This window comes from Syngnathoides biaculeatus, chromosome 19 (assembly GCF_019802595.1).
Source record: "Syngnathoides biaculeatus isolate LvHL_M chromosome 19, ASM1980259v1, whole genome shotgun sequence".
Classification (NCBI taxonomy): Eukaryota; Metazoa; Chordata; class Actinopteri; order Syngnathiformes; family Syngnathidae; genus Syngnathoides; species Syngnathoides biaculeatus.
The window spans coordinates 11031441-11058944 of record NC_084658.1 but is presented as its reverse complement, the minus strand read 5'-3'; the positions used below and the strand labels follow the sequence as shown (position 1 = coordinate 11058944).

Sequence of the window (27504 nt, the reverse complement as noted above, 5' to 3'; positions counted from 1 at the left end):
GGGCAATACCACTTCTGTAAACTGTTTTTTTTTTTTTTTTTTTTTTCTCCTCTCCTTTCCTTGAGGGTAACCATAATGGCCGTCAATTTCCACCGGGGTCCTTCATTTGAATTCATTCCATTGTCGCAAATGAAAGGTGTGGGCTCGCTGGTGGTGGGATGCTTCGAAAGGGGCGTCAGTAACATCACAGCCAGCCAGCTAGCGTCGTCGCTCCACTTTTGCCTTTGAGCTCGCTGCCGTCTCACCGCCGACGAGGCGAGGCGAAGCCGGCTGGCGTCGTGTGGCGGTCCGACTCCCCCCTGCCCGGCTGCTGGAAATGAAAGCGACGCGGCCATAAAGGAGCGTCTTCTCCTCCACGTCGGCCCTTTTCCAAGTGGAGCGCCTACTTTGGAGATACGATGAGGAATCCACGGAGCGATTTAGCCTTGACATTCTGGCTATTTCTCGAGGTGAGTGGAGCTCGTCGTTGTTATTTTTAGCCGGGCTTGACAGACGTTGTCCGTTTTCAATCGGGTTGTCCTCCATATGTCATTTACACCCCCCCCCCAAAAAAAAACCCCTTTTATTCGTCATCCTATACAGCGCTAGCCGAATTCCTACCAGAATAACAACAATTTTAACTTAAGCTCTATTAAAATAAAAATGACAGCATACAAAGAGGTCAGGCTGCAACATCAGTGGGATGTTTGACGTGTTTTTGTCAAATCGGCTTTCAAAAATAATAGCTAGGAACAAATGACTCGAAACAAATCCCAACTTTTAGATGGGCAGTCCGCCTCTTTCAACTGTTTTGTCACAAAAGCGTGAGCCTGAACTGAGAAGAACATCAGGGGGGGGGGGGGGAATGGACTAAAGGTGAGAGGTTGCATGAGCAATATGAAAATACATCAATCGTGATCCGTTCTAATTTTCTTACTTTGTCGATGGGCTTATTGGGTCACAGTATGGCTTTTTAGATTCCAGCAATGCTCCTAATATGCACTTGACATCTTCAAAGGAATATATTTGTGGTTTGGCATTTGCAAACTGGCCTATTTGCTGTTTTTGTGCTCAGGCCAAAACCACGTCTAATGTGAAAATATCGCTTTGTCACCATCTGGTGGCTTTTTGGTGCCAAGCAACTAAAATGTGTTGAAGTGAGAAGAGACGCTTCCTTGAGTTTTTTCCCCTTCATTTTCATGCATTCTTCCTATAGTCATGCCATATCCTTGTCTAATAGCAAAAGAAAAATGCTTTGTCACCATAATGTGGCACTACGGAGCCCCTAAAGGGACATTGAAAAAAGAAAAAAATAACCACTTAACTGGTTTCTCATTGCAATGAGTAAGTTTCTCATACAATGAGTAACTTTGTCATTGTAATGAATAATTTACTCATGGTAATAAATAAGTTACCCGTTACAGTGAGTTACTCTCTAGTTACACTTTACATTGAGAGTGTCGACAAACAGCTATGGGTCGTAGCTTATTTACCTGCTAGCAGTAGCTTCCTGAGTAAGGAATAAGTCTTTAATACATGCACACAAGCAAAGGACTAGTTAGTCATTACAATGAGAAACTTTGTCATTGTAATGAGTAACTTACCCATCAGTTAAAATGAGTAACTTATTGTAACTCATGAGTAAGTTACTCATTACAATGAGAGTGTCGAAAAACGGCTACCTATGGGTCGTAGCTTCTTTACCTGCTAGCGGTAGCTTCCTGCGTTCAGGTAGTCGAAGCTTCTTTACCTGCTAGCGGTAGCTTCCTGAATAAGGAATAAGGGTCTTTTATACATGCACACATGCAATGGACTAGTTACTCATTTCAATGAGAAAGTTACTCATTACAATGAGATACCAGTTGTTTTTTTTATGTTCTTTTCAATGTCCCTTTAGGGGCTCTGTATGGCACTTATAGGCAATGAGAACATTTTACAGGTGGGCGGAGTACCCTGCCTCTTTCCCAAAAGAACTAGAATAGGCTTCCTCTCACCCGTGACCCTAATGAGGATAAGCTGTTGAGAAAAAAAATGGATGGATGATAGAAGGGTCTATATGGATGATATTAGCAAAGCACAATGAGGCATAAAGTTTTTTTTTGTGAAGCCAACACTGTGGTCACGACCCCCCCCCCATTTTTCCCTGATACCCCACCGCCGACACTCGTGTCCATTTATTATTAACTTGAATCATTATTATTTCATCGTCACTCAGCTGACTGAGCTCATGCATTTTCAATGCGTGCAGCCGGTGCGGTCGGAATCGAGCCTTTCAACGCCGCTCCGTTCACTTTGATCAGGGTTGAAACCGGACGGCGCCGGTTTTGAGTCGCGTGAACTGACTCGAGGTGACCAAAAAGGGAGCGCCGAGGGCACTTCGTGAGGGGCGCGGCGGGGGTGCAAAGATTTACTCTTAAGATGCATCGTGATGCATGATTCTGTGTCGATTAATACTTTTCAATGAGTGTGTTTTTAAAGTAGGTTTATAAGTACAGTAACATCCATGCCCGTTTCCATTAGCCTGTCTATGGCATTTCGTAATGGACATTAACATTAAAGTAGGGGACCTCAAGTAGGAATTATTTGGTTTGCTTGAACATTTTTTTGTTTCCATATACACAGTTTCATTCTCGTTGGTTAAACTATTTAGAAAAAATAATTGTATGGTCTGTGCGTTGCGGGTTTTCACGTATCGCGGCTGGCGCTGGGACGAATCCCTCGCGATAAACCGTCGTCGACTGCGCCCCCCGAGGCAAGGCGGAAAGACTCACTTTCAAAATCAGAGCGGAACGCTGATGTTTTGCTTTGACGTCATCCCGACCCCGTGAGGGTTGGCCAGGGACGTGAGGACAGGCCCGACGTGACCCGCGAGCCGTCCGAGGCCTTCGTTCTGCTGTGCTGATGATCTCGAGGGATTCTTTGACTTGGGCGGTAATCCCCCGCTTTTTCCCCTCATGTGCTGAGAGTGCAGTTTCGGGCTAAACCTTATTAAAACCGACACCGTCAACATGTTGGTTGTCAAAAGCTTGGCTCTTTTTTTCCCCGTTTTGATGGAAATGCTATTCAAAGCGGTGCCATCTGGCAGATTTTTCTGTCGCTTATTCTTAGCTTTATTGATTAATTTTTTGCCAATTGACATTTGGGTCAAATGAGAACTTTAAAGGCACACACAATTCAAGACACTAAAAATCAGGTTGGTGTGTGTCTTTTGTCTGGTGTGTTTTTTATTTTTTGGAGTGGGGGGGCATGAACAGATTAATGGCCTTTCAATTTATTTCAACTGAGTAAACCGATTTGGAATACAAGTACCACAATTCTCGGCCTACGGAGCGCACCTGGTTATAAGCCTCACCCAGTACATTTGTAAAGGAAATACCGTTTGGTACATCGCAAGTGCCCACATTGAAACCGATATTGAAACACGAGGTATTTACAAAGACGGTACACAGAGAGTTTAACGCTAGCACGGCGGCACTAGCGCTGACACTAACGCTCGCGCCGCTGCACGAACAGAGTCGGTTAAAAAAAAAAGATACGAGTAAAAATCACTGAGACATGGCAGTAACACGCTAGCGCGACACTAACAGGGCCGGACTGGTAAAAGTCACTTCCTTGGCACATATATTCCACCGGTCTCACTCTTCGGTAAATATAACTGAGACACGCCATTTAACACTAGCGCAACGCTAACACGGCCGGTAAAAGTCACTTCCTCGGCACATATATTCCACTGGTCTCACTCTTACATTTTCCGCACTTGCGGCCGTTAGGAAAAAATGCACAAATTAGGTGCAAGCGTGTGAAAAAAGGCCGGAAATTACGGTACACTGAGCGACGAGATTGTAAGATCCTGCTGTACCCCAAAAATAGTTACGTTATAAAGTATAATCGTTTCATGATTAGTTCCCAGTCATTTTTGGCACGATGCGGGTGACGTTGGACTTGGAAATGTCCCAAGACCTGAGACAAGCAACCCATAATTGTTTTGGACCCGAACTGACCTGACAGTCCCTCTCCCGCTTTGCCAGCATGACTTCCTTTCTGTGTCTATATTTAGGAACGTGATGAAACCATTGAGAGACCATATGGCCAACGTTGTTTGTTTGTTATTTATATATACATATATTCTGGAACTCTCTGTACTTTGTAATATTTTGACGACCTCACTTAGTTGCGAGCAAATTTAAACGCATGTGTCAATAAATCATAATTTGGTGGCTAATTTCCAGCCTATAAAACGCGACTTTTTTCCACATGCTTTCATTCCTGTGGTTTATGCGGTGATGCGGCTAATTTGTGCATTTTTTTTCTAACAGCCGCAAGGGGTCACTCGAGCGGAAAAGGTAAGACCGGTGGAATATATGTGCAGAGGAAGTGACTTTTACCGGTATGTTTTTTTTTTTTAAACCGGCCCTGTTAGCGCCGCGCTCGCGTTACCGCGGCGCGAGCATGTTTCTGCTGTGTTACTGCCGCATCTTAGTGATTTAGGTGTGGTTTTTTTTTCTTTTAACCAGCCCTGTTTATGCTACCGTGTTGTTGCTATGTTAAGCTAAGTTAAGGTATGAAAACTTATATCTCGTGTTTCAATGTGGGCACTTGCGGCTTATGTATGTACCAAAATAGTATTTTCTTTACAAGTGTACTGGGTTTATCATCCGGTGCGCTCCGTAGGCCGGAAATTACGGTAGTATTCCACATACTCTCTGCAGGTATTTTCTTTGACCATAAACAGAAATGAATGTTTTTCATATTTAGTGTCCACACTGGCAAAGGTTCCGTCGCGCTTCATTTAGCTTCTCACAACCATAAAGTCTGTAGACCGCCGAAGCGGGATTCGACTCATTTCACTTTCAACGGCACAATTTATGACTAATGCAAAACCCTGTAAAGAATAAATTGGATTTACGACATCGAAATTGCTTTGAGAGTTTGCATTCACAATAGATTTGTGGCTGCAGATTAGAATTTTTTTTTTATTCCTCATGATTTTTACTGCAATGGCTGAACCGACACGGCGCATCTTTTTTCTACGGGAAGCGGAAGGAGAGGCGTCGATCGATCCCATTTAAACGCCAGACTGGTCAATCAATATTGTTTTTATAGCGATCTCTCTCACACTCTACAGTTGCAGGTCCCGTTTATCGAAGGCGGGGGGTTGGTAGTAAATTCCAGGTTCACCAATTATAGGTGGGAATCTACAATATTAAAAAAAAAGTTTTAGCCCTCCCATCTGCTTTCAATAGGTTAAGACATGACTTTTTAAATTATTCATTATTGCCTGTTGTGACCCGAATAAGACAAAAACAAGCTTTTTGCCAAACCCAGTTCTGGTTTTGCGTCACGTTTACAATAGAGAATAAATAAAGCATTGTTTATTTCAACACTGAAATATGCTGGACCCGCACAAAGGTCAGTCACCTTCATGCTAACAGAGTGTGTGAAATGCCACAGACGGGCTATTACATTTTGTTAACTCATTTTGTATTTTACTATATGTGATTTTTTTTTATAGTTAAATATATCTCCTTTTTTTTGGGGGGGGGGCTGGTATCAGAGAAAAACAGTGCTTACGGATGTCTGCGAGGGGGGGGGCCTTCATTATTGATCGCACGTCTTTTCACAAGCGGCGACGACAAAGGCAAAGCAGCCGGATCGCCCCACACGCTCTTGTACTTCTCAGGGCTTATTTTAATGTCCAGTGTAGAACCATTTGAACTATTCATCCCTCCCCACACTACCCCCCCCCCAAATCCAATGTCCTCTGGCTAAAACCTCCCAGCAGCTTTTAAAGCAGCACAGCACATTTGCCGCTTGTGTAAGAGTCATTCTTGTCCCACAGGAGCACACAAGAGAGGCATTTTCCTCCTCTTGTCGGTTCTTGCACTCGGTCTAATTGGAGGAAGACAATGAACAGAGCTGGATGATGGCCCATTGCTGCTAAACAGATAACAATTTGGTCCAAACACTGGAAACGGATAGAAGCCAGTTCAGACGAGTTTCGAATTTTCAAAATGATTTATTGGAAGGGGGGAAAAAAAAAAACGGAGCACCGTTTTATAAATTACAGGATTGTTCGCACCCAAGTTGTTATACGATGGCTCATTTGTGACTTTTAACGGAATAATAAATATTCACAAAAGCGATACTATTACTGTTACCGGCCTACACAGTTCACCTGGTTATAAGCCTCAACCAGTGCGTTTGTAAAGGAAATACCATTTGGTACATACATACGCCGCAGCAGTGTAAAAGCCACAAGTGCCCACATTGAAACACGAGTTATTTACAAAGACGGTACACAGAGTTTAACGCTAGCGCTGTGCTAACGCTAGCAATGCGCTAAGACAAAACAAAACAAAAAAAAAACGGTAAAAATCACTAAGACACGGGAGTAATACGCTAGCGCAGCGCAAACAGGGCCGGACCGGTAAAAGTCACTTCCTCGGCACATATATTCCACCGGTCTTACCTTTTCCGCCCGGGTGACCCCTTGCGACCATTATAAAAAATGCACAAATTAGCAGCATCACTGCATAAGCCGCAGGAATGAAAGCGTGTGGAAAAAAAAGTCACGGCTTATAGTCCGGAAATGACGGTAATTCTGTTGTATTCTTTATCAGTCCCGTCATCATAATACTCAAACAGACCCAAAAAAAAAAAAAAAAAAAGAGAGAAAATGAAATGAGTCAAATTTCATTTTCAAAAGTCACTGCAGGGAAGTGGGGTGACTAGTCAAACCCTTGGGCAGGGGTGTCAAACTCATTTGTGTCATACTTACGGTTTCCCTCAGAGGTCCGTTATGACTGTGAAATCATAAAAATCTTTCAATTGGCTTATCATATTTACACATGATATTAATGGGTTTTGGAACCAGAAATCAAGTTTTATTGTTGATGATTGGTAAAAAAAAAATGCTTGGAATATCTCAACGTTATCATTTTATGATACGACAATTTGACATTTTGGTACAGATTTGAACAAATATAATCGAAGTTTATGCATGTGAGTTGGCTCGCGGGCCACATAAAATTGCCTGGCGGGCCAGATCCGGCCCCCGGGCCTTGAGTTTGACACTTGTGCCCTTGGGTGTTTCATCATTGGGAGCAGTGTTTTTTTTTTTTTTTTTTTTTAAACATATTACTAACAAGCCCAAATTTAGTGTTGCATGTTTTGAGTTTATTAGCACGCAACTTCCCGTAATTAACAGCGACAAGTAGAAGCCAACACAACGTACTTTTGTTTTATTTTGCTTTTGTTTCACGCGCCAGTTTGACAGCAAACTTTAAAAGGGAGTGACAAGGAAACCTCTTGAAGCGAGCAGCCTGTGCGCCTGGGTCTGGAAAATATCCCCGTGCGATAAATGACTGCTAAACTTACTGCAGACATTCAACAAACTGACATTGTTGAAAGCACAAAGCTGGAGGATGGAAATTACTACCAAAGGTCACACATTTTTTTTTTTGTGTGTGTGTGCGTGTATGTCATCGCAGACTGGGTGGAACGAGGCTGCGTTCACAAAGTGAAACTAGAATTTGGTCCGCAAAAACCCCTTCCACTGTTCCGAGAGCACTCAATGAGGCTTGAAAGTAGCGATAAAAGCGTCGGCGAGCTTTTGGTTTGACCTTGTCGTGACCCCGCGAGGACTTTGCATGGTCCCAACGCAGGCCCCGGGTGAGACTTTGCCCAGGTCTGTCTGTCTAAAGTACGCTCAGTTTCCATCCATCCATCCATCCATCCATCCATTTTCTACCGCTTTAACGGGTCGGGTCGCGGGGGAATTCGCTTCAGCAGGGATATCCAGACTTCCCTTTCCCCGGTCACTTCTTCCAGCCCTTCCGGATGGATCCAGAGGCGTTCCCAAGCTAGCCCGGAGACGTAGTCTCTCCAGCGTGTCTTGGTTCGTCCTCGGGGTCTTTTTCCGGTGGGACGTGCCCGGAACGCCTCACCAGGGAGGGGTCCGGATCAGATGCCCCAGCCACCTCATCTGGCTCCTCTCAATGCGGAGGAGTAGCGGCTCGACACTGAGCCCCTCCCTGATGACCGAGCTTCTCACCCTATCTCTAAGGGAGAGCCCGGAAATCCTGCGGAGGAAACTCATTTCGACCGCTTGTATCCGGGATCTTGTTCTTTGGGTCACGGCCCACAGCTCGTGCCAATAGGTGAAGGGTAGGAACGTAGATCGACTGGTAGATTGAGAGCTTGGCCTTTCAACTTAGCTCCCTCTTTACCACAACGGGACCGATACAAAGTCCGCATTACGCTCAGCTTCTTCGTGCAAATCTGATCCGGGCGGCGGGGAGATCATTTCAAAAGCGGTTAATTAAGCGGACAGCCGGGCAGCAGCGCTTCTGCCTTGTCATGACGGCAGAGGGGAGCATTCAGAGGTTGCGGGGGGGGGGGGGGGGGGGGGGGGGGAATTGTGTACCCGAGGGTGTTCTGACGTCCAGTCAGCGGACAGGTCATTCGGCACACCTGCGCAAGCTACGATACAAATACCAGATTTCAAATTGGCATTCTGTTTACTGGGGGTGGGGGGGGGGGGGTGACCTCTTTTGAAAGATGGTCGGGATTAAACAAGTTAAGGCAATTAAATTGGCCGAACCACAAACAGCCAAATCATTTTGGAAGGGGGGGGGCTGAACAACATTTTTAGCCCTCCTAAAACAGGGCTAGCAACGCCACTGGACGACTTCAGTGTGGTCCACCGTGTTGCGGCAGAATGTAGTACGACGCTAAACTCTATACTGGGACTTGCTGTGTACTGTAAATACCCGTTTGGGAGGGGGTGGGGGGGAGTCACAAGTGTTTTATAACCACATGGGAGCTGTTGTTCATACTTTACATGCTTGAAAATCAAATTTATGCGTGACATTAGCGCCGTTTTGGTGTGTTAGTAGCAAAGTGGTATACATATTGTATTGTTGACGCCAAAAAAAAGGTGTTATGGGTAAATTACCATACAAAGAATTTTGAGGTAATATTCAATAGCATATTGTTCATTCGGTTTTTAATTTTTTGCAGGCTGTAGAGGCCAAAAAGTACTGCTGGTATTTTGAGGGCGGATACCCAATATACTTCATGTAAGTATCACCATACGCCACCCGATTCACTGAAATGCGTGCGTAAGCCAATAATAAATGTTTTGGCACATCGTGTGTGTGTGACGTATGCGTCAGCATATCGCACCTCGGGAGAAATCATTTTAGCCAGCATGAAACGCTAACTCGCTAAGTGCTTTGCTTTTTCTCTGTGTTGCTTTTTAATAATTATACAGAGTTTACAGTTTTGTGGTTGAACTCGACCTTTACAAATGGCACATAAAGCACGAGCAAATTAAGCAAACCAGTGTTCAACCGAGCCGTGTAATTGTCTAATCAAAGTGTTCTAGCTTAATGCTAACATATAATGCAAAACACAGTAGACTGGCTAATGTAAATTAGCATTGATAGTTTTAAAGGGATGCTCAACCTTCAAGCAAATGCTACTTTAACATGTAGACCAGCAACACATGCAACAAACACGTTTTGTTACATTTAAAAAAAAAAAAAAATCAAATCAAAATAGCATGAAGCTGTGTACTCTTTTCCTATTACTAGTTACTTTCCAGTGTAATGCGGTTTCCAATTGACTGTCGTCAAAGTCACGAATTCCCTCCTGCTCGGTTTGGGCTGCTAACTGTATCGCCGTGTTTGTGTGTCACCGTCAATCCAAGATGTCGCTCGTACGAGGACTGCTGCGGGACTCGCTGCTGTGTGAGAGCTCTGTCCATCCAGAGACTCTGGTACTTCTGGTGAGTACTCCTTGTCTCTCTGTGAAAATGCAAATAAACGTTCTGCGCGGATTCATTTCTCCGGGGTTACTGCGTCTGACGTCACCATTTACGGCGTTCTCACAATTGACATCGTGTGCCTCTCAGGGTGCTGCTGATGATGGGGGTGCTGTTCTGCTGCGGCGCCGGCTTCTTCATCCGTCGGAGGATGTACCCGTCGTCTCTTCGAGACGAGCCTGCCTTCAACGTGTCGTTCACCAGACACCCTGTCCCCACACCGGGTAAATAGTACCGTAATTCCTCGCCTGGTTACAAGCCTCAATAGAGTACATTTGTAAAGGAAATACCATTTGGTGCCGTAGCTGTGTAAAAGCCGCAAGTGCCCGCATTGAAACACGAGATATTTACAAAGAAAGACAGTACACAGAAACAGTTTAACGCTAGAGCAAGCACTAACGCGAACAGGACCGGTTAAAATAAAACTTACCGATAAATATCACTGAGACAAGCCAGTAACACAGCAGCAACACGCTAGCACGGCGCTTACGCTAGCGCAACTTTAACAGGGCCGGTAAATGTCACTTCCTCGGCACATATATTCCACTGGTCTCATTATTACCTTTTTTGCGCTAACGCTAACACAGGGGTCACCAACGCGGTGACCGCGGGCGAACGGTAGCCCGCGAGGACTATATAAGGTTTTCTAAAAATACCGTAGGCCACAAATTGTTACTATTATTTGTGCTTTAAATTCTGAAACTCACTTGCTTATGTGAATTAAAATTTTAAAATACCTGTAATGTCATTTACTAAATAAATTCAAACAAAAATATTTTATGTACGTGTAATGAACTGAGACTGAAACGTGCCGCAAACAGGTCACGCAGCCCTTCATACGATCGGTGCTCACGAAGTAGCCCTCGGCCTCAAAAAGGTTGCTGAGCCCTGCACTAGCGCAACTTTAACCGGGCCGGTAAAAGTCACTTCGTCGGCACATATATTCCACCGGTCTCACTCTCACGAGTGCCCCCTTGCGGCCGTTTGAAAAAATGCACAAATTATCCCACATCACCGCATAAACCACAGGGTTGAAAGCGTGTGGAAAAAAAGCTTGTAGGCCGGAAATTACGGTATATAGAATATATAAATAAAGAAAATGGATGCAAGGTATATCTCTCAACGAATGCTTACATATAATGCAAAATGCACAACAAAGCTAATATTAAACATTCAAACAATTGCTACTTTACAACGCACGGAGCAGCGACATATAGAACCAGCGCATTAAACGATACTCGTAGGCATATATTGTTTCTCAACCGCTAGCAACCGAGCTCAGTTTGGACCTCCTCTTGTCTTGTGTGTAGTTTCCCAGCAGCCGGGAAGCACGCAGGGCTTCGGCGCGAACGGGATGACGGCGGGCGACCCGACGCTCTCCACGACGCACCCCGCGTATCCGCCTCAGCCCGGCTCCGCCCACATGATGCTGGCCCCCTACCCTCCGCCGCCATCTTACTGCAACCACCCGCCGCCGTCCTATGAACAAATTTTCCACAACGGCGACAAGAAGTAACGTTTGAGGAGAAAAATGAGGAAGTGCACCGTTTGTTTGAACCTCAACCGTTTTGTGAGAGGAGTGGCACTGCGTTATCCTGGGGAAAAAAAAAAAAGAAGACTTAAAAAAAACAAAACAAAAACAGGCACAGCAGTTCAAATCTAGATCCACATGCACACATTCTTCTGCATTCACTTATTTTCTTCATCATCCAAAGTGGGTCAAGTTGGATCCGCTGCCACCATCTTCCCTCCGCCTCTCAACTGCACAATGTATAACGCCATTGGAACGCGCCATGTAATAAAAAGTGAGATAATATTTGTCAATGCAGTTTCTTTTCAATGCAGGGGTTGACTTATAACAATAACTACAAAAACATTAGCCAAGAATAATGTACTGATATTTGACTTGACCTCAGCTACCACCATGATGGCTTTAGTCCATATTTTTTAAATATACTAAATACTGTTAGTCGGATAGTATGCTTCATTAATTTAGCAAATACTTTTTTTTAGCTCACATTTGTGACCTCCGTTTACAATGTGTGGAAAAAAAAATCTAATCCTGGAATCCTTTCCTCTTTTTAGTCTAGTCCATACAAAGACCACCTCAGTTGGGTGTACCATAGGGCAGTGATTTAAGTCCATAATTTGTTCTTTTGAAACTGCAAAAAAAAAAAAAAAAAAAATTATAAACCACAGTAAGCACACCTGAGCCAGTGTTTTTTTTTTTTTTTTGTAAAATACACTTCAAAACAAGTGGTACATGTTCTTTTCACCCAAATTCATACAATATAATCAAATCAGAACACACACCGAGTGCACAAACTGGACACTAAGACATTTGGGACAAAAACTGTGAGGGACAAGACATTTTGGACAATATGAAAATTAGGCATTCATGTGCATTCAAATGCTGTCGAGATCAACGACTATTGTGTTAGCAGCAGTACATACAAGCCCCCCCCCCCCACCCCCATTTATTTTTGGTAACATTTGTATCTAACTCATGATCAGTACAGTCTAATTGAATCATGGCCATTATAGTGTACTTGCATACCCAAATACTTTTTTTTATCTGGTGTCAAAAGTTGGATAAACACTGCTTTGGAATTTGGATAATTAACATCGCAATGTATATAAATGTGATTCTCAATTTGTGCAATTTTGCTACCATTTTGGCAGCTAATTATTTAATTTTGGGGTTATCTTCAAACATGCATGAGTGTGTTTTTCCTTTTTACTAAACACAAAAACATCCACCGATTTGACACACGGGAAAAAAAAACTTGGAAAACACGAAAAAAAAAAAAAAACATCACTGACAGGACATGAAAGAACCACTTGAGCATGCAAGTGAATACAAACATTATCCTGTACATTACATAAAACAGGTTTCTTGGCCCTATTTTTTAAAGGGTGTGTGACAGTGATGTATAAGTGATCATTAATTCCATAACTTTGATATTCAGCTTCAGGCGCATGCACTAGTAAGGTAATTTAGCACACTAGAAGAACAATTGAGCTGCACTAGTAGAACGACTACATCGCACCATATTTTTTTTACTTCTGATTTTGACCAAGATATGACATTTCTTGTACTAGTACAACAACAATGGTGCACTTGTAGGGCAAGGTAGGCTACTAGCGGTTGCCTAATAGTTGGGCCTAGTAGTGTAACTAGTGCAGCACAGTAGTTTACGAGGAAGGTTTCCCAGTTGCACTAGTAGTGGAAAAAATATCACGAGTAATACATTTCTACGAGTGCACCGCATTGTTCTACTTGTGAGGCCAAATACTGGAAACAGCTTTTCATATCTGTAGTTTGGTCCAAAAATAGGCTCCGAATACTTTGGGGCGTTTTAAAATTACAGAAAGCAAATAAGATGATATCTGCATGAAAGTTTCTTCCCTTCTTCGCCGCAGCAGCTCAATGTTCAAAGGCAGGGAAACGGGACGCTTCGGGCGCGGCCATTTCGGACAGGTAGTGGATGGTCCCGGCCATACCTGACGGGTGAAACGGGATTCAAACCTCACAGCTGATGTACTTGACCGCAAATGAAGCAACTTTCACATTTGCAGTATGGTATCTGATACACTTTTGTTCATCTCTTTGATTCATATTTGAATTTAAAGTTATGTCCACAGTTTACATTGGCTTGTCTTATACACCACACTCGATTTGAAATCTGACAATTGCGTGCAACTAATTTATGAATTATGGTATTCAGACTCTTGTAGCAAGTTTAGCCGAGTACTGAAACATTGACCAGATGGACGTGAAGAATAACTGATTGGGTCAACATTAAAGTGGGGAAATCGAGAACAGGGCCAATACCGTAATTCCCGGCCTACAGAGCGCACCTGGTTACAAGCCTCACCGAGTGCATTTGTAAAGGAAATACCATTTGGTACATACATATGCCGCGGCTGTGTAAAAGCTGCAACGGCCCACATTGAAACACGAGATATTTATAACACAGAAAGAGTTTAATGCCAGTGCGGTGCTAACGCTCATGCCATGCTAAAGCTAGCACTAACGCTAACAGGGCCGGTTAAACTAAAACTTAACGGTAAATATCACTGAAACACGCCAGTAGCACAGCAGCAACACACTAGCGCAGGGCTAATGCTAGCGCAATGCTAACAGGGCCGGTAAAAGTCACTTCCTCGGCACATATATTCCACCGGTCTCATTCTTACCTTTTCCGCTCGAGTGACCCGTTGTGGTCGTTAGAAAAAAAATGCAAAAAATAGCCGCACCGCCGCATAACCGTAGGGTTGAAAGTGTGTGGGAAAAAAGTCGCAGCTTGTAGGCCGGAAATTACGGTACATAGAGCTAATGCTGCGCTAACAGGACTGGTTTAAAAAAAAAAAAAAAAAAAATACGGTAAAAATGATTGAGACACAGCAGTAACATGCTAGCGCAACGCTAACAGGGCCGGTAAAAGTCACTTCCTCGGCAAATATATTCCATCGGTCTCACTCTTACCTCTTCCGCTTGAGTGCCCCCTTGCGGCCGTTAGAAAAAAATGCAAAAATTGGCCGCATCGCCGCATTAACGGGGAAAAAAAGTCACGGCTTGTAGGCCGGAAATTACAGTATATAGAGTTTAACGCTAACACTAGCGCCGTGCTAATGCTACACTAACAGGGCTGGATTAAAAAAAAAAAACAAAAAAAAACATACCGGTAAAAATCACTGCGACCCGGCAGTAACACGCTAGCACAATGCTAACAGTCCTGGACCGGTAAAAGTCACTTCCTCGGCACATATATTCCACTGGTCTCACTCTCACGAGTGCCCCCTTCCAGCCATTAGAAAAAAATGCACAAATTAGCCGCATCACCGCCTAAACAGCAGAGCTGAAAGCGTGTGGAAAAAAGTCGCGGCTTAGAGGGCGGAAATTACGGTACTTATTTTTCATTTTTTTTTTACTGCACTGCATATCCATTTTCCCCCAAAGGAGCTATAAAACATATCTGAATCTTTTCGACAGAAAGGTAAACTGCCTTTCATGAGTAATGTTTGCGATGCGTGGCCAGGAGAGCTCTGGAGAATTCATTGTGACCACGTGGGGGAACCGTTTGTGTGGGCGAAGCATCCTGAATCTCCATTTCCACTCTCTCATTTACACCTTCTCACTTGTGCAATAAAAGAGAAATGAATATGAAGATGAACATGCTAAAACTCCAGCTTGCTCGCTGTCTTGAATATCACACCACACGGATATCCATCTGTTTGCAGCCATGTAGAATGTAATAAACTGTTCGGAATTATGATGCCCGTGAAAACACTGGTGAATGTGAGAGATCTTGATTTTACATACCTTCAAAAAGCGAGTAGGGTCTATCGGGGATGCGGCAGCCGTGCGTCCCGTAGTCCAAACACCACTCGGCAAACTGAATGAAACAGCACGAGTTGGTTCAAATGCTCACTTCAACACAACAAAAGGTCATTTGAACGCTACAGAAGTGTTTGCGTTGTCATTACAGTATCACCAATCACAACGAGTACAATACAGTACAAAAAAAAAACAAACAAAAAAAAAAAAAACCCTTCCAAATCGTAGGGAAGTAGATCGAGCTCATTTATCTTCAGTTTGGGATTTTCAATATGAAAATACGACTAATTGTTGATTGTACGTCCCCCATTCATTATACCTTGCAGGCACGGTATAAGTACTTCTTCTCCTGGGTGAGCTTGTACAGGGAGAGGAAGGCGTAGCCGTTGCCGGCGGTTCCGTGGCAGATGCCGTAGCCCTTTCTGAGGAGACCCCTCTGCCAGATCACCTCGCCGCATTCGACCGCTTCCTTCAGGTACTTCTCCTCTTTAAACACCTGCGAAGACACGGGCACGATATTTCAAAGTCAAATTACAGACACAAGTGGGGGAAAACTGATCAAAATCCCGACTAGTCAATCAGTTCGTGACAATGGCTTGATGGGTGGGCAGAACCACCCAACTACCGTAATTTCCAGACTATAAGATGCGACTTTTTTCCACAGACTTTCAACCCTGCGGTTTATGCGGTGATGCACCTAGTTTGTGCATTTTTGGCCGCAAGGGGGCACTTGTGAGAATGAGACCGGTGGAATATATGTGCCGAGGAAGTGACTTTTACCGGTCTGGCCCTGTTCGCTGCGCTAGCCTGTTACTGCCGCGTCTCTGTGATTTGTTAGCATGGTGCTAGTGTTAGCAAGGTGCTAACATTAGCGTTAGCACAGCGGCGCTAGCGTTACACACTCTGTGTACCGTCTTTCTTTGTAAATATCTCATGTTTCAATGTGGCCACTTGCAGCTTTTACACAGCTGCTGCGTTTGTATGTACCAAATGGTATTTCCTTTACAAATGAACTATCAGGTGCGGGAATTACAGCATTTTAATTTTAATGACGGTAAAAGGACATTTGATGGATGTGAGATTTATGTGGCTCTAATTGAGGTTTGTCCGATACAATACTTTTGTGGATTCGTGACTGCAGCGAGAGAGCCAACGGCACATTTTGTGCCAAGCAGCTCCCTGACAAAGAAGGGAGGGAATCCGACAATTTACCGCTACAGTGTGTGCGGGCGTTAAGTCAGGCCGTTAAAACGAAATATAGCGAGTATAGTGAAATGCGCGTTTTATGGGCAGATCGATCGCGGTCAACAAAACAGTTTGACTGGATTCGACTCCCGTGTCCAATTAGGGTTGCAAAGAGGCGGAAAATTCCCAGTTAAGCTCCATGGGATGTTAAGATGGAGGATTTAGGATACATTCCAAACATGAAACCCTTCAAAGGGAATAACGGGAACTAACCGCAAATTGAGGACCATTTCATTCAAAAGGATAACATTCAAGCATAAATATAAAAATGTCATTTCATCGTAAGCGTGTATCCATGCACACTAACGCTATTAAAACGCATGAAATTTCTAATACTTAATAAAGTTTCAAATCTTTGCTTAAACAATCAACTTTGAAAACTCAAACCGACGTTTGAGCTTTCCATGACATTTTCTTACCTTATAAGCCATGATGAGCATGTGGACGACGCCGGGCGCGCCGTGGCACCAATGAACCAGTCGGTCGCTTTCGTTCGTCAGCGACGACGGGAAGTTACCGGAACGAAATTTCTTGTGGCGGATGTAGTCGATACTGGGCCGAACCAGCTCGGACAGCACGTCTGGATGGACCCTTGCCCCCGGCTAAAGAAAGAGAGAAAAAAAGACATTTTTTATCTTGCTACTTGAAACTGGACTTCAACCACGCCTGCTGTACCTGCATGAGCAAGTAAAAGATTCCAGCCAGGCCATGGGCGGCGCCAACGTACTGCTTCTTGTGCCACTCGTAGAGCAGAGGGCAGCGGTCCGTCTTCTTAAGCTCTGCTGACAGATTCTTCCCAGAATTTATAATGGCCGTCGCTACCTGGGACGGATCAAGGACAAGTGCAAAGAACTGGGTAAAGACACATTTTGATGCTGAGCAATTAATATCACTGCAATAGAGACGCACATTTCAAACAACAAAGATAACTTTGGACTCCCAGAACACCAAGGAATATAAAAAGGCAACAACAATTCCTGACTGCACCCTGGAGCGGAGTTTAATTAAAGCAACGAGCTGCGGCGCCCAGGTGTGATTTATGAGCACAAATAATCGTTAACGGTACTGCAGTGCTGCAATAAACTGAAGCCCTTTCAGCCCGAGTGCATGATCAATTCTGGCATTGACTTAACTAACCAACGGTGAAAATAGGAAATCTGTAAACTGTATCTGAAAATTGTGCGCGCGCGTGCACGTGCCTCACTTTTGTAACTGTGGCTTCATCCGCAGCGTCCCCTCCGATTTCTTTGTTAACGTACAGCAGAGCATACAGGTAGCCGGCTCTCCCGTAGAGCAGCTCGTCCGGCATCTCGGAATCTGGACTGAGCACCGATCGCTGCAGCTGCAGGAGCCTGATGAGACAAAAAAAAAAAAAAAAAAAAAGTCGCTTTAATTTTATGAGAGAGAGTGGGGGAAGTCGCAGTTATAAACACCTAGAAAGGCAGTCGTTGCTGTCAGCTGTGTTGCCCAGCTTATGGTGGACAACTGCGCCCACAGCCAGTGGACCGGCGTCCCCACACAAGAAAGTCACTTTTCGGCCATTCAGAATCCTCATTGATCTCTTCACGTAGTCCAGCGCCCTTTGCAGGTGTGCCACTTCATTGGACCCGCGATACAGCTGCACGTACAATAAAGCAATCCCTAAATGGGAGAAGCAGAAGAGGAAAATTATGTTGTTGTTGTTTTTTTTCCAGTGATGATTATAGTTGATTTATTAACCTTTAGGACAGATATTACATCTTCTTGGGTGACAGACCTGTCCAGCCAGTGTAAGTAGAGAAGTCGTGGGGGTCAGCAGTCTTCAGGCCCTCTTCCATCTGCTGTAGCAGATCTTTCATCTTACTTTGAACCTTCCTTTGGAATGCTGAGCTCACCTGAGTCGAGATAATATACAATACAAAAGTAAGACTAAGTACAAGTCCGTGTGTAATACGTCAAGAATGAATTGTGGCACATGTTTTGACTGGGAGTGTAGAAAATAATATTAGTCGGAGTAGCCAGTTTTACGTTGTATTTTGAACATTAAAACTGCGCTTGAATACAGGATAAATAAAATACTGTACAGCCATGACGTAAATAAACGTTAGCCAACCCTTGTTCATGCTAGCATGCGCCGCACGTACACAATATCAAAAAAATTCACAAAGTGACAGGCAAGTCCACCTTTCCTTCTTCGTCAAACGGGTTATTGTAATCCACTTCTGCTCCAGAGTTGGACGTGGGACCGCCTTGGTCCCAGTCGGCGTACGGGTTGGTAAAGGAGCGCTCCTCCATCTCCGCTTCGGTCACTGAAATGAGCTTCAGACGCTTTGACATGTTGTCTCCCATCTCGACGGCGGCTGCGTAGGGGAAAAATCCACGGACGCGTTTAGAACTTTTAAGATACAAATCAAGTTTGATGTTCATAATGAATAGTAGCACTGCAAGAATCTTGTACTTGTTATAATATATTTTTAAGGAACGAAAAAGAAATAGAGGTTTTTTGCTTGTTCCCATCTTGGCCACAAGAGGGTAACATTGTAAAATACAGTCATGGAAACATACGAAGATGGCTACTATTCAATAAAAAAAGAATGGAAGATATATATTTCTATATATATTATCTGTCCACATTTGTTGTTCCGTCGTATGCGTTCAAATATCTGTTGCCTCATGGGGAAAAATGTGTGAACCCTAACTTTAGCATGTCAGTGGCAATTGCCATTAATGTTTGCATCAAACTAGCCTTAGCATTTAAAACACATACGACATTTGCTTTATATTTCAGTTTGAGAGCAAATTTCAACTGGGAGTGGTATTAAAACACTTAAAACCTCTTTTTTTCAAGATGAAAGGTTCACTTTTTACCTAGCCGCTACTTACTGTTAAATGCCTTGAATGGAATCTACTGCCACCATGAAGCCCTCGCATCTAAAGTTTGTGGTCACAATTTAAGGCAAAAATTCACCCCGAGTTTTAAATCCTAATTACATTTTAAAATAAGATATTCTGTGGCTTCCCCAATGTCAATTGGACAGTTGCCACATAGTTTTATACCCCATTTCTAAATCTTTATTTTACATTATTATCAAAGATCAAATTCCGATGTTTAGCACCATAGCGGTTTCAAACTAAAGGTCCGAGGGCCCTCTCTGGCCCACCACATGATTTCATGCCGCCCTCTACAGAAAATCGTGTGCATCTACTTCATGTGTCTTTGTTGTTTTTACTTTTAAAATCATTGCAATCATTCTTTTGTTCGGAAATCTTTTTTTCAAAATAAATTAAAGAGAAGCCGAACAAGCTATTTATCTTTACTTCTGATTAAAAAAAAAAAAAGTGGCTATCCATCAATTTGCTTTGAATATGACAAATGCCATTATTTAGCTCATTGAGTGAAATGACACTTATGTGGGTTGACACCCGCGTAGCACCATGCAATCCTCAATACCTTTACTGTTGTCGTGATAAGGACATTTTTAGACAAAATTCTGTATTACCGGGATGCGATGAGCAGGCTACGGAGTCCCCGGAGTTTGCGTGGATGGGGATGATCCTCCTTTGGCAGCCTCCAGCCTCCCACTAGTGTCTCCCGGACCCCAACCCGTCCCCTTCCGCGGTGAATGGACGCTGGAAGCTGCAGTCGGGGCGTTCAGTCGGGACGAGAAGACTCCATCAGCTGCAGTCCCTCAGCATCCTCCTGCGGATGCTGCTCGGCAAATAAACGACAACCCCCCCCCCCCTTACACACACGGCGGGTGAAGATCCGACTACCCTCCCCCCTCCCAACGTTCAATTCGTCCCTGTAACAGTCGGTACCCGCCAGTGCCCGGCGAGCCGAATGTGGATGGTGGCAGATGGTGTTGGTGTATGATGCCGCGCTGTCGGGATTAGGCGTCGTTGCAGATAAATCCAAACACGCCGCCACCTCCTGTTGCAATCCCGTCCTCCCTCTCCCTGTCTCCATCATTATGATAAGAATTATTATGACTTTGCAATCTGCAACGGTCGAAGCACAGCATCACTTGCCAAGTCATGTCACGTGACCGAAACCATTTTCAAACAAATCATTCTAATTGAAAATCTGTTTTAAAAACTAGACTATCACAAATTCAATAATTCCCTTTAACCATTGGTGGCAACTGCGCTTGAGTGGATTTCTTTTTTCATTTTATTAGGAATCAATACAATTTTCTGATGACCTTTTGACCACTTACATCTGAAAACAAATGTCTGTACTTTCTATTTCTTTGACTAACCGCAATATAAACTCATTGTTATTAATATTTCAGTCGAATACACAACTATGGCCATTTTAAATTATGTCGAGATTTGCATCACTGCAAAACCTTTTGACAATCGATGAGTTAAAATGAGGAATTATCTCCTGAGCTGGAGCACCCTCTACTGGCAAGTAACCGCAATTGCAATTAGAAGATGAAAGCGTATCTAGATGAAACCTGGATTTAAATGAACATGCATTCATGAAATAATGGGTGCGGCATTACAGATAGTGAACGATGCATCTAAAAAACAATAATTGATAAAGATCAAAACGTAGATGTGTTGTGCTTAAAATTTAAATACAACTAATTTACAGCCACTCAAGTATGCAGTGATTGTCTTAAATACCACTAGAGGGGGCTTGCGTACAACTGGTCCCAAATTTCCCTGGAAATAAATTCACGTCCCATCCACCATAAGGCTGAAAGTCAACCCGACTGTTTGAAATAATTCAGGATCTCGATAAATCACTCGGCCTGCTGCGGTGTTTTGACTGAAGCAACCCAAACGTGGCTTTACGCAATTTGCTTTGAGCAACTGGGACACACAAGTCGGATGTGTCTACTCCAAACTGTTGGAACGACACAAAATCTTCAAGTAAACCATGAAAACTTGCTGATGAGCTGGACCCCAACCACGTTATCATACATTTACTGTACCCTTAAAGTAACTCCATTTCTAAGCGACTGGTAACAAAAGTGACACCACCCCTTGGTGAAATTGTCCAAATTGTTTCCAAAGTGTCAATATTTTTGTGAACCCATTCTCCACTCTTTTGCAAATAATACAGTGAAGAAAATAAGTATTTGACCACCTGAGAAAACCAATGTTAATATTTGGTACAGTAGCCTTTGTTTGCAGTTACAGAGGTCAAACGTTTCCTGTGGTTGTTCAACGGGTTTGCACACACTGCAGGAGGGATTTAGGGCCACTCCTCCACACAGATCTTCTCTAGATCAGGCAGGTTTTAAGGGCTGTTGCTAAGAAACACGGACTTTCAGCTCCCTCCAAAGATTTTCTATTGGGTTTAGGTCTGGAGACTGGCTAGGCCATGCCCGAACCTTGATGTGCTTCTTACGGAGCCACTCCTTGGGTTTTCCTGGCTGTGCGCTTCGGGTCATTGTCGTGTTGAAAGACCCAGGCACGGCCCATCTTCAATGCTCTGACTGAGGGAAAGAGGTTGTTCCCCAAAATCTCACAATACATGACTGCGGTCATCCTCTCCTTAATACAGTGGAGTCGTCCTGTCCCATGTGCAGAAAAACTCCCCAAAGCATGATGCTACCACCGCAATGCTTCACAGTAGGGATGGTGTTCTTCGGATGGAACTCATCATTCGACTTTCTCCAAACACAGTGAGCGGAATTATGACCAAAAAGTTCCATTTTGGTCTCATCTGACCACAAAACCTTCTCTCATGACTCCTCTGGTCACTGGCAGACCTAAGACGGGCCTTGACATGTGCTGGTTTAAGCAGGGGAACCTCCCGTGCCATGCATGATTTCAAACCATGACGTCTTTGTGTATTACAAACAGTCACCTTGGAAACGGTGGTCCCAGCTCTTTTCGGGTCATTGTCCAAGTCCTGTCGTGTAGTCCGGGGCTGATTCCTCACATTTCTTAGGATTATTGAGACCCCATGAGGTGATATCTTGCATGCGGCTCCACTCCGACTGAGATTGACCGTCATGTTTAGCTTCTTCCATTTTCTAACGATTGCTCTAACAGTGGACCTTTTTTCACAAACCTGCTTGGCAATTTCTCCATAGGCTTTTCCTGCCGTGTGGTTGTACAATTTTGTCTGTGGTGTCTTTGGACAGCTCTTTGGTCTTGGCCATGTTACAAGTGTGAGTCTTACTGATTGTATGGGGTGGACGGGTGTCTTTATGCAGCTAACAACCTCACACAGGACCATCTGATTCAGTATAATACATGGAGGCGACGTGGACTTTAGCTCTCTCACAGTGGACACGCACTTACGATGAAAATTTCAGACACCTCCATGATTTCCAAGTGGGAGAGCTTGCAATATAACAGGGTGTTCAAATACTAATTTTCTTCACTGTACATCCCCCCCCTGTGTTCCATTCTTTCCCCCCATCCCTAATTTTGTGAATGATAGCAGATACTGTGTGAATTCCGAGTGGGATTGTGAATGAGAGCAATGGACGCAGTGGATCATTGACTGCAGCGCTTGTTTGCGGCTGCATTCCCGCCGCAAGAGTGGCGGTGGAGCTACTACATCGCCTTCTAAGGTATGAGATCCCACCTCGAGCTGTAACGTTTATTCTGAGTCTCTCGTGCTGCAGTGGGTGGACAGATTTCCCCAGAGCGGGGGGCGTTAACACAGCTCAACCAACTTTCTGTACATAAATTTACCGCTCCGATCGAGAAATGAATATTGCGTTCTCTGTCCCCGGCTTGCGAAAGCATATTTGAATTCTCCCCAGCGTTTGCGGGTAATAGTGATGTTACCTCCCCGTGACTTGCACTGCATCACAAACTGCGCCTCCGGGAGGAGATGGAGACTGTGCAACGGTCGCTGTGAGGCAGGGCGGGGGCACAGTTTGTCCCGACATGAACGATTGCTTGTCAAGGCCGCGGACAGAATGTCGCTGATGGATGATGTTGGCCCTCCTCTGCTGAGGGCCGCCCGTGGAAGGGGGAACAATCTAATGCACTTCTCGCTGCAGAACTGTAAAGCTTAAGGCATTAAGAACCATTCAGGAGTCGACTTGCTCGTGGGTTCGGTATCGTTTTTCGCGCTGGAGAACTGATTTGCGTTTCAGCATGCGGTCACAATCTGATAACTCAGAGCAGAATTGGTGTTTCCATCAATCACAGCAAGCCATCCAGAAGTCCCGAAATAACAAAAGTAGCCCCAAAACCATCATACTACCGTCTCCATGTTTGACTCTTGGTATGATGGAGGTATTTTTTTTTTTTTTCCAGAACTGAATACACATTACTTGCGCTATTTGTGTTTACTGAAACCATGGGAACAGAACACTGACTAGTTATTAGTTTAAAAACATGAAAAAAACCCCACACTGGTTCCAAATGCTCAAAACAAGTATTTAATTTACTTCTGTACTAACTAACCTTTCAAACCAGAGGAACCAGTCGTAGTTCTTTCACCAGTTTTTAAACGTCACTTTACTAACTAAAGAGCTCGTGCATGTGACGTCACCATTTTCACGGCGCCATACTGCAGGTCAAACAGAGCAGCTCGACATTGAACTGGAGAATGTTTACAATACCCGAGACCTGTTGTGCTGTTGGTTGTCACAACAGACCAAACAGATATTCAAAGAGATCATTTTATAGAATACCAGTTGAAAAGACCGAAAAAGATCGATGGATTTTGGCAATTAAATGTGATGGATGGTGCCCAACCAAAATATACACACACACACACACACACACACACACACACACACACACACACACACACTCCTGTGTAGCGATCGCTACAGTTCAGGTCGAAATTATTCTTCTCAATCTCAAATTACTAAAAAGTATTTATAGACATTTGACAACAATGAGTGTTAAAAAAAACTGTCACAGAGGTTTATGGAGGTTAAGTGTGGCCACAATCGCTTCCGTGTACGTTCCATGGAGACCCACCATCTGATCATAGGTAATTAATGCGAGATTGTGTAAAACCAGGGGTAATTTATTTAAATATTGGTATTTGTATTGAATACAATCTGAAAAGATCAATGGATTCTGGTGAAGGTTAACGTGTGGCCGAACACGCTTCCGCGTTCACGAGCCGTCAAAACAGTGACTATGTGGGCATTTATTCCTGATGAGAACAGATCCAGCAACGAGGTATTTGTATGAGTCCAGACCTTTATACACTTTCAAACTTTTCCATGTAAATCGCGACGACTTACTCACCATGCGTATGTCGATCCAGTTGTCCAAGACAAGGGGAAGATGAACGGTCCAATTTCTTATCGGCGAAAACATCAATTTTGGCATTAAGTATGGGTTCTCTATGTGGAGTTTAACTCACTTTTCCATGTAGAGTCATTTATTTTCACCTTCTAAATGTCTGACGGTATCGGACAAGACTGGGAGTCGTGCTACAAGACATATTTCCGTGTCGTCTCCAACTGACTTAGCATTGAGCAATGCTTAGCTTGACCGGCAATATGGCGGCGTAAACAAAAGTCACGCGACTTTATGACGTAGGTGCACGAACTCCATAAGCACATAGTAATTTTTCCTCCATACAAATTTCATGTTATGTTTCATATTTTAATGACTGCCCAGCTCAATTTGAATACCTCAAATTTGCGTATAAAATGGCAAAATTCAGTTCCGTTTGAAATACCAAAGACAATTTGAATAATTATTTTTCTGTTTTGTTTGCAGGGCAGGTGGTATAGTAACATAAACTGAACATTTCAGCTAATGTATCGAAATAAAAACACCAATAATGTTGTGAAACATACTTTATTCACACCATTGTCTAATCCCAGCTATGTTAAAAGTTAACACGTTTCAGTCTTCAAGTTCCTATGATCGTTCCTTCGTCTGTACAGACGATATAAAAAAAAAAAAAGTCAAGATAATATGTTCAGAAATCCAAGAGGGGTCAGAGGTGAGGAGGGCTCCTCGAATACCTCTTTTGACTTTTTTTTTTTCTTGTTTTGTTTTTAAGACAAAGCGCATATTGAACAAGGCATTTGTAGCAGAGCTCAGAACCGGGCTTGACATCTGTAAAGCACTTTTGACTGTACAGCTCACGTAGAACAAAACACGACCAAAACGGGTCTCACACACACGCACAGAGCATATGAACAGCGACGAGGAATCGCTTCGTCGACGTTTGGACTCCACACAAACAACGTGAGATGCGTGATGGGGGGGAAAAAAGTACCACAGAAGAAAGAAAACAAAACTTTAATTTATTAAGCATTTCATAGAAATAAAAAAAAAAAAAACAAATCGGAGTAAAACAAAGAAGAGACTATATTTACAGTGAGGTAAAACACATTGGTCTTTAAAGGGAAAATCCATTTCTTTGCATACACAGTGTATCCAATAGGTCATGTAATATGTACTCTATTTTGACAATGTGATGATAAATATTCGCTCATTTAATAGTGTTTGTGAAAGATTTTTAGAGAATTACGAATTTTCAGAGGAGCTGCCATTTTTTGTGAGTCACATGGCCTACGTGTGTGGATGTGACGTGTACCATGCCGTTCCAAACGCTCGATTACAATGGGACACCATTTATGCCCGGCGCCGATTTCTCGTATTTCTCCTCATCTGATGGATAAATAGCAGTATCGGTTGATCGGGAAGATGGAGGAATACTTCCGTACAGATTTGAACCTGTGGCTGTAATTAGTGTTGAATATTCAGATGGTTGTTTGGGCGGAATGACACGGAGTCTGACTACTCGGAGGCCTACGCACGACATAAGTGCCTCCGCCACCACCGGAGCTCGGGGGTGGAGGACTTTTGCCTAGCTTCGGTGTCCGGGGATAACGGCCTCTGCTGCCTGGAAGCTCGGCTCGCGGACCGCCGCCGGAGCTCGCTCGTCAGACTCCGCGTAATTCCTGTCCGAGCTCCCGGAGCCCTTCGTTTTCCCGGGACAGTGGAAGGTGGGGATTTTGACTGGGGGGTACACCTGTAAAACGGTAACGCAGGGGTTCTAAGGCGACCTCAGGGAGGACAGAAACCTCCCGTGGAGCAGAAGGGCAAAACCTCGTTTCATCTTGACTTTCAGTACGAGTACAGACCGTGAAAGCGGGGCCTCGCGATCCTTCCGGCTTTCTGGGTCTCAAACGGGAGGTGTCAAAAAAAGTTACCGCAGGGATAGCTGGCTTGTGGCGGCCAAGCGTTCATAGCGACATTGCTTTTTGAACCTTTGATGTCGGCTCTTCCTATCATTGTGAAGCAGAATTCCCCAAGCGTTGGATTTTTCACCCACGAATGGGGGACGTGAGCTGGGTTTAGACCGTCGTGGAACAGGCTACTTTTACCCTACTGATGATGAGTCGCCGCGATAGTAATACTGCTGAGTACGAGAGGAACCGCAGGTTAGGCAGACTCTGCGTCATTCCGCCCAAAGAACCATCCGAATATTCAACATTAATTACACCCAAATCTGTATGGAAGTATTCCTCCGTCTTCCCGATCAACCGATACTGCCATTTCTTCATCAGACGAGGATAAATCCGAGAAATCGGCGCTGGATATGATAAATGGTGTCCCATGTAATCGAGCTTTTGGAACATCAGGGTACACGTCACATGACCTGACATGTGAAAATGGAAGCGCCCCTGAAAATTCACAATTGTCAATAAAAATCTTCTCAAACCGCTATTAAATGAGAGATGATTTAACATCAAATTGTCAAAATAGGGTACATATTCCATGACCTGTTGGATACACTGTTCATGCAAAGCACCGGATTTCCCCTTTAAAAATGGAGGTATATTCTTTTTTTTTTTGTTGTTAGGTTAATTATGATGATGATGACGACATTCAGCTTCTGGATGACTTCTACGGAAAGCGAAGGGACAATCAGGTGCAGTCTTGGGATTTGAAGAGTCAATTGGAGGGGTCGAGCGGCGACGACGATAACAACCAAACAAAGCTTTCTGCTACTTTTAATGCCACAAAAGCTTCATTGCAGCCTTTCTGAGCACTTTATGGGCCCAAGCCTTCTTGTTTGGTAACACGTAGATTCCTGCAGTCCCGTTTCTTGGACCGTTTCGGGAGCAACCCTGGTCCTCTTCACAGTGTGCGTGGCTCACGTAAGCATAGACACAAACCCGGTGAACCCTGCGGATGACGCTCTCGCAGTTCTTGCATTAAAAATAAA

At 43.9% G+C, this 27504-nt stretch overlaps 2 protein-coding genes across 3 annotated transcripts; one reads left to right on the top strand and one right to left on the bottom strand.

Moving 5' to 3' along the window:
* Positions 1-65: 65 nt before the first annotated feature.
* On the top strand, positions 66-11621 carry vopp1b (VOPP1 WW domain binding protein b). 2 transcript variants are annotated; one of them, XM_061805343.1, is made up of 6 exons: positions 66-449; positions 4296-4322; positions 9001-9059; positions 9692-9769; positions 9896-10029; positions 11116-11621. In XM_061805343.1, exons 1-6 carry the CDS (start codon positions 399-401, stop codon positions 11319-11321), a joined length of 555 nt encoding a protein of 184 aa, XP_061661327.1. In that variant the 5' UTR covers positions 66-398; the 3' UTR covers positions 11322-11621. The 2 variants fall into 2 exon arrangements, with proteins under 2 accessions (XP_061661327.1, XP_061661328.1); XM_061805344.1 differs by lacking the exon at positions 4296-4322 and having other exon boundaries at positions 70-449.
* Positions 11225-19311, bottom strand: lancl2 (LanC lantibiotic synthetase component C-like 2 (bacterial)). The gene is made up of 10 exons (XM_061805342.1): positions 19254-19311; positions 18555-18730; positions 18148-18265; positions 17825-18032; positions 17596-17743; positions 17067-17213; positions 16811-16993; positions 15466-15642; positions 15132-15204; positions 11225-13309 (listed from the first exon to the last, which is right to left on the bottom strand). Exons 2-10 carry the CDS (start codon positions 18717-18719, stop codon positions 13233-13235), a joined length of 1296 nt encoding a protein of 431 aa, XP_061661326.1. The 5' UTR covers positions 18720-18730; positions 19254-19311; the 3' UTR covers positions 11225-13232.
* Positions 19312-27504: the final 8193 nt, after the last annotated feature.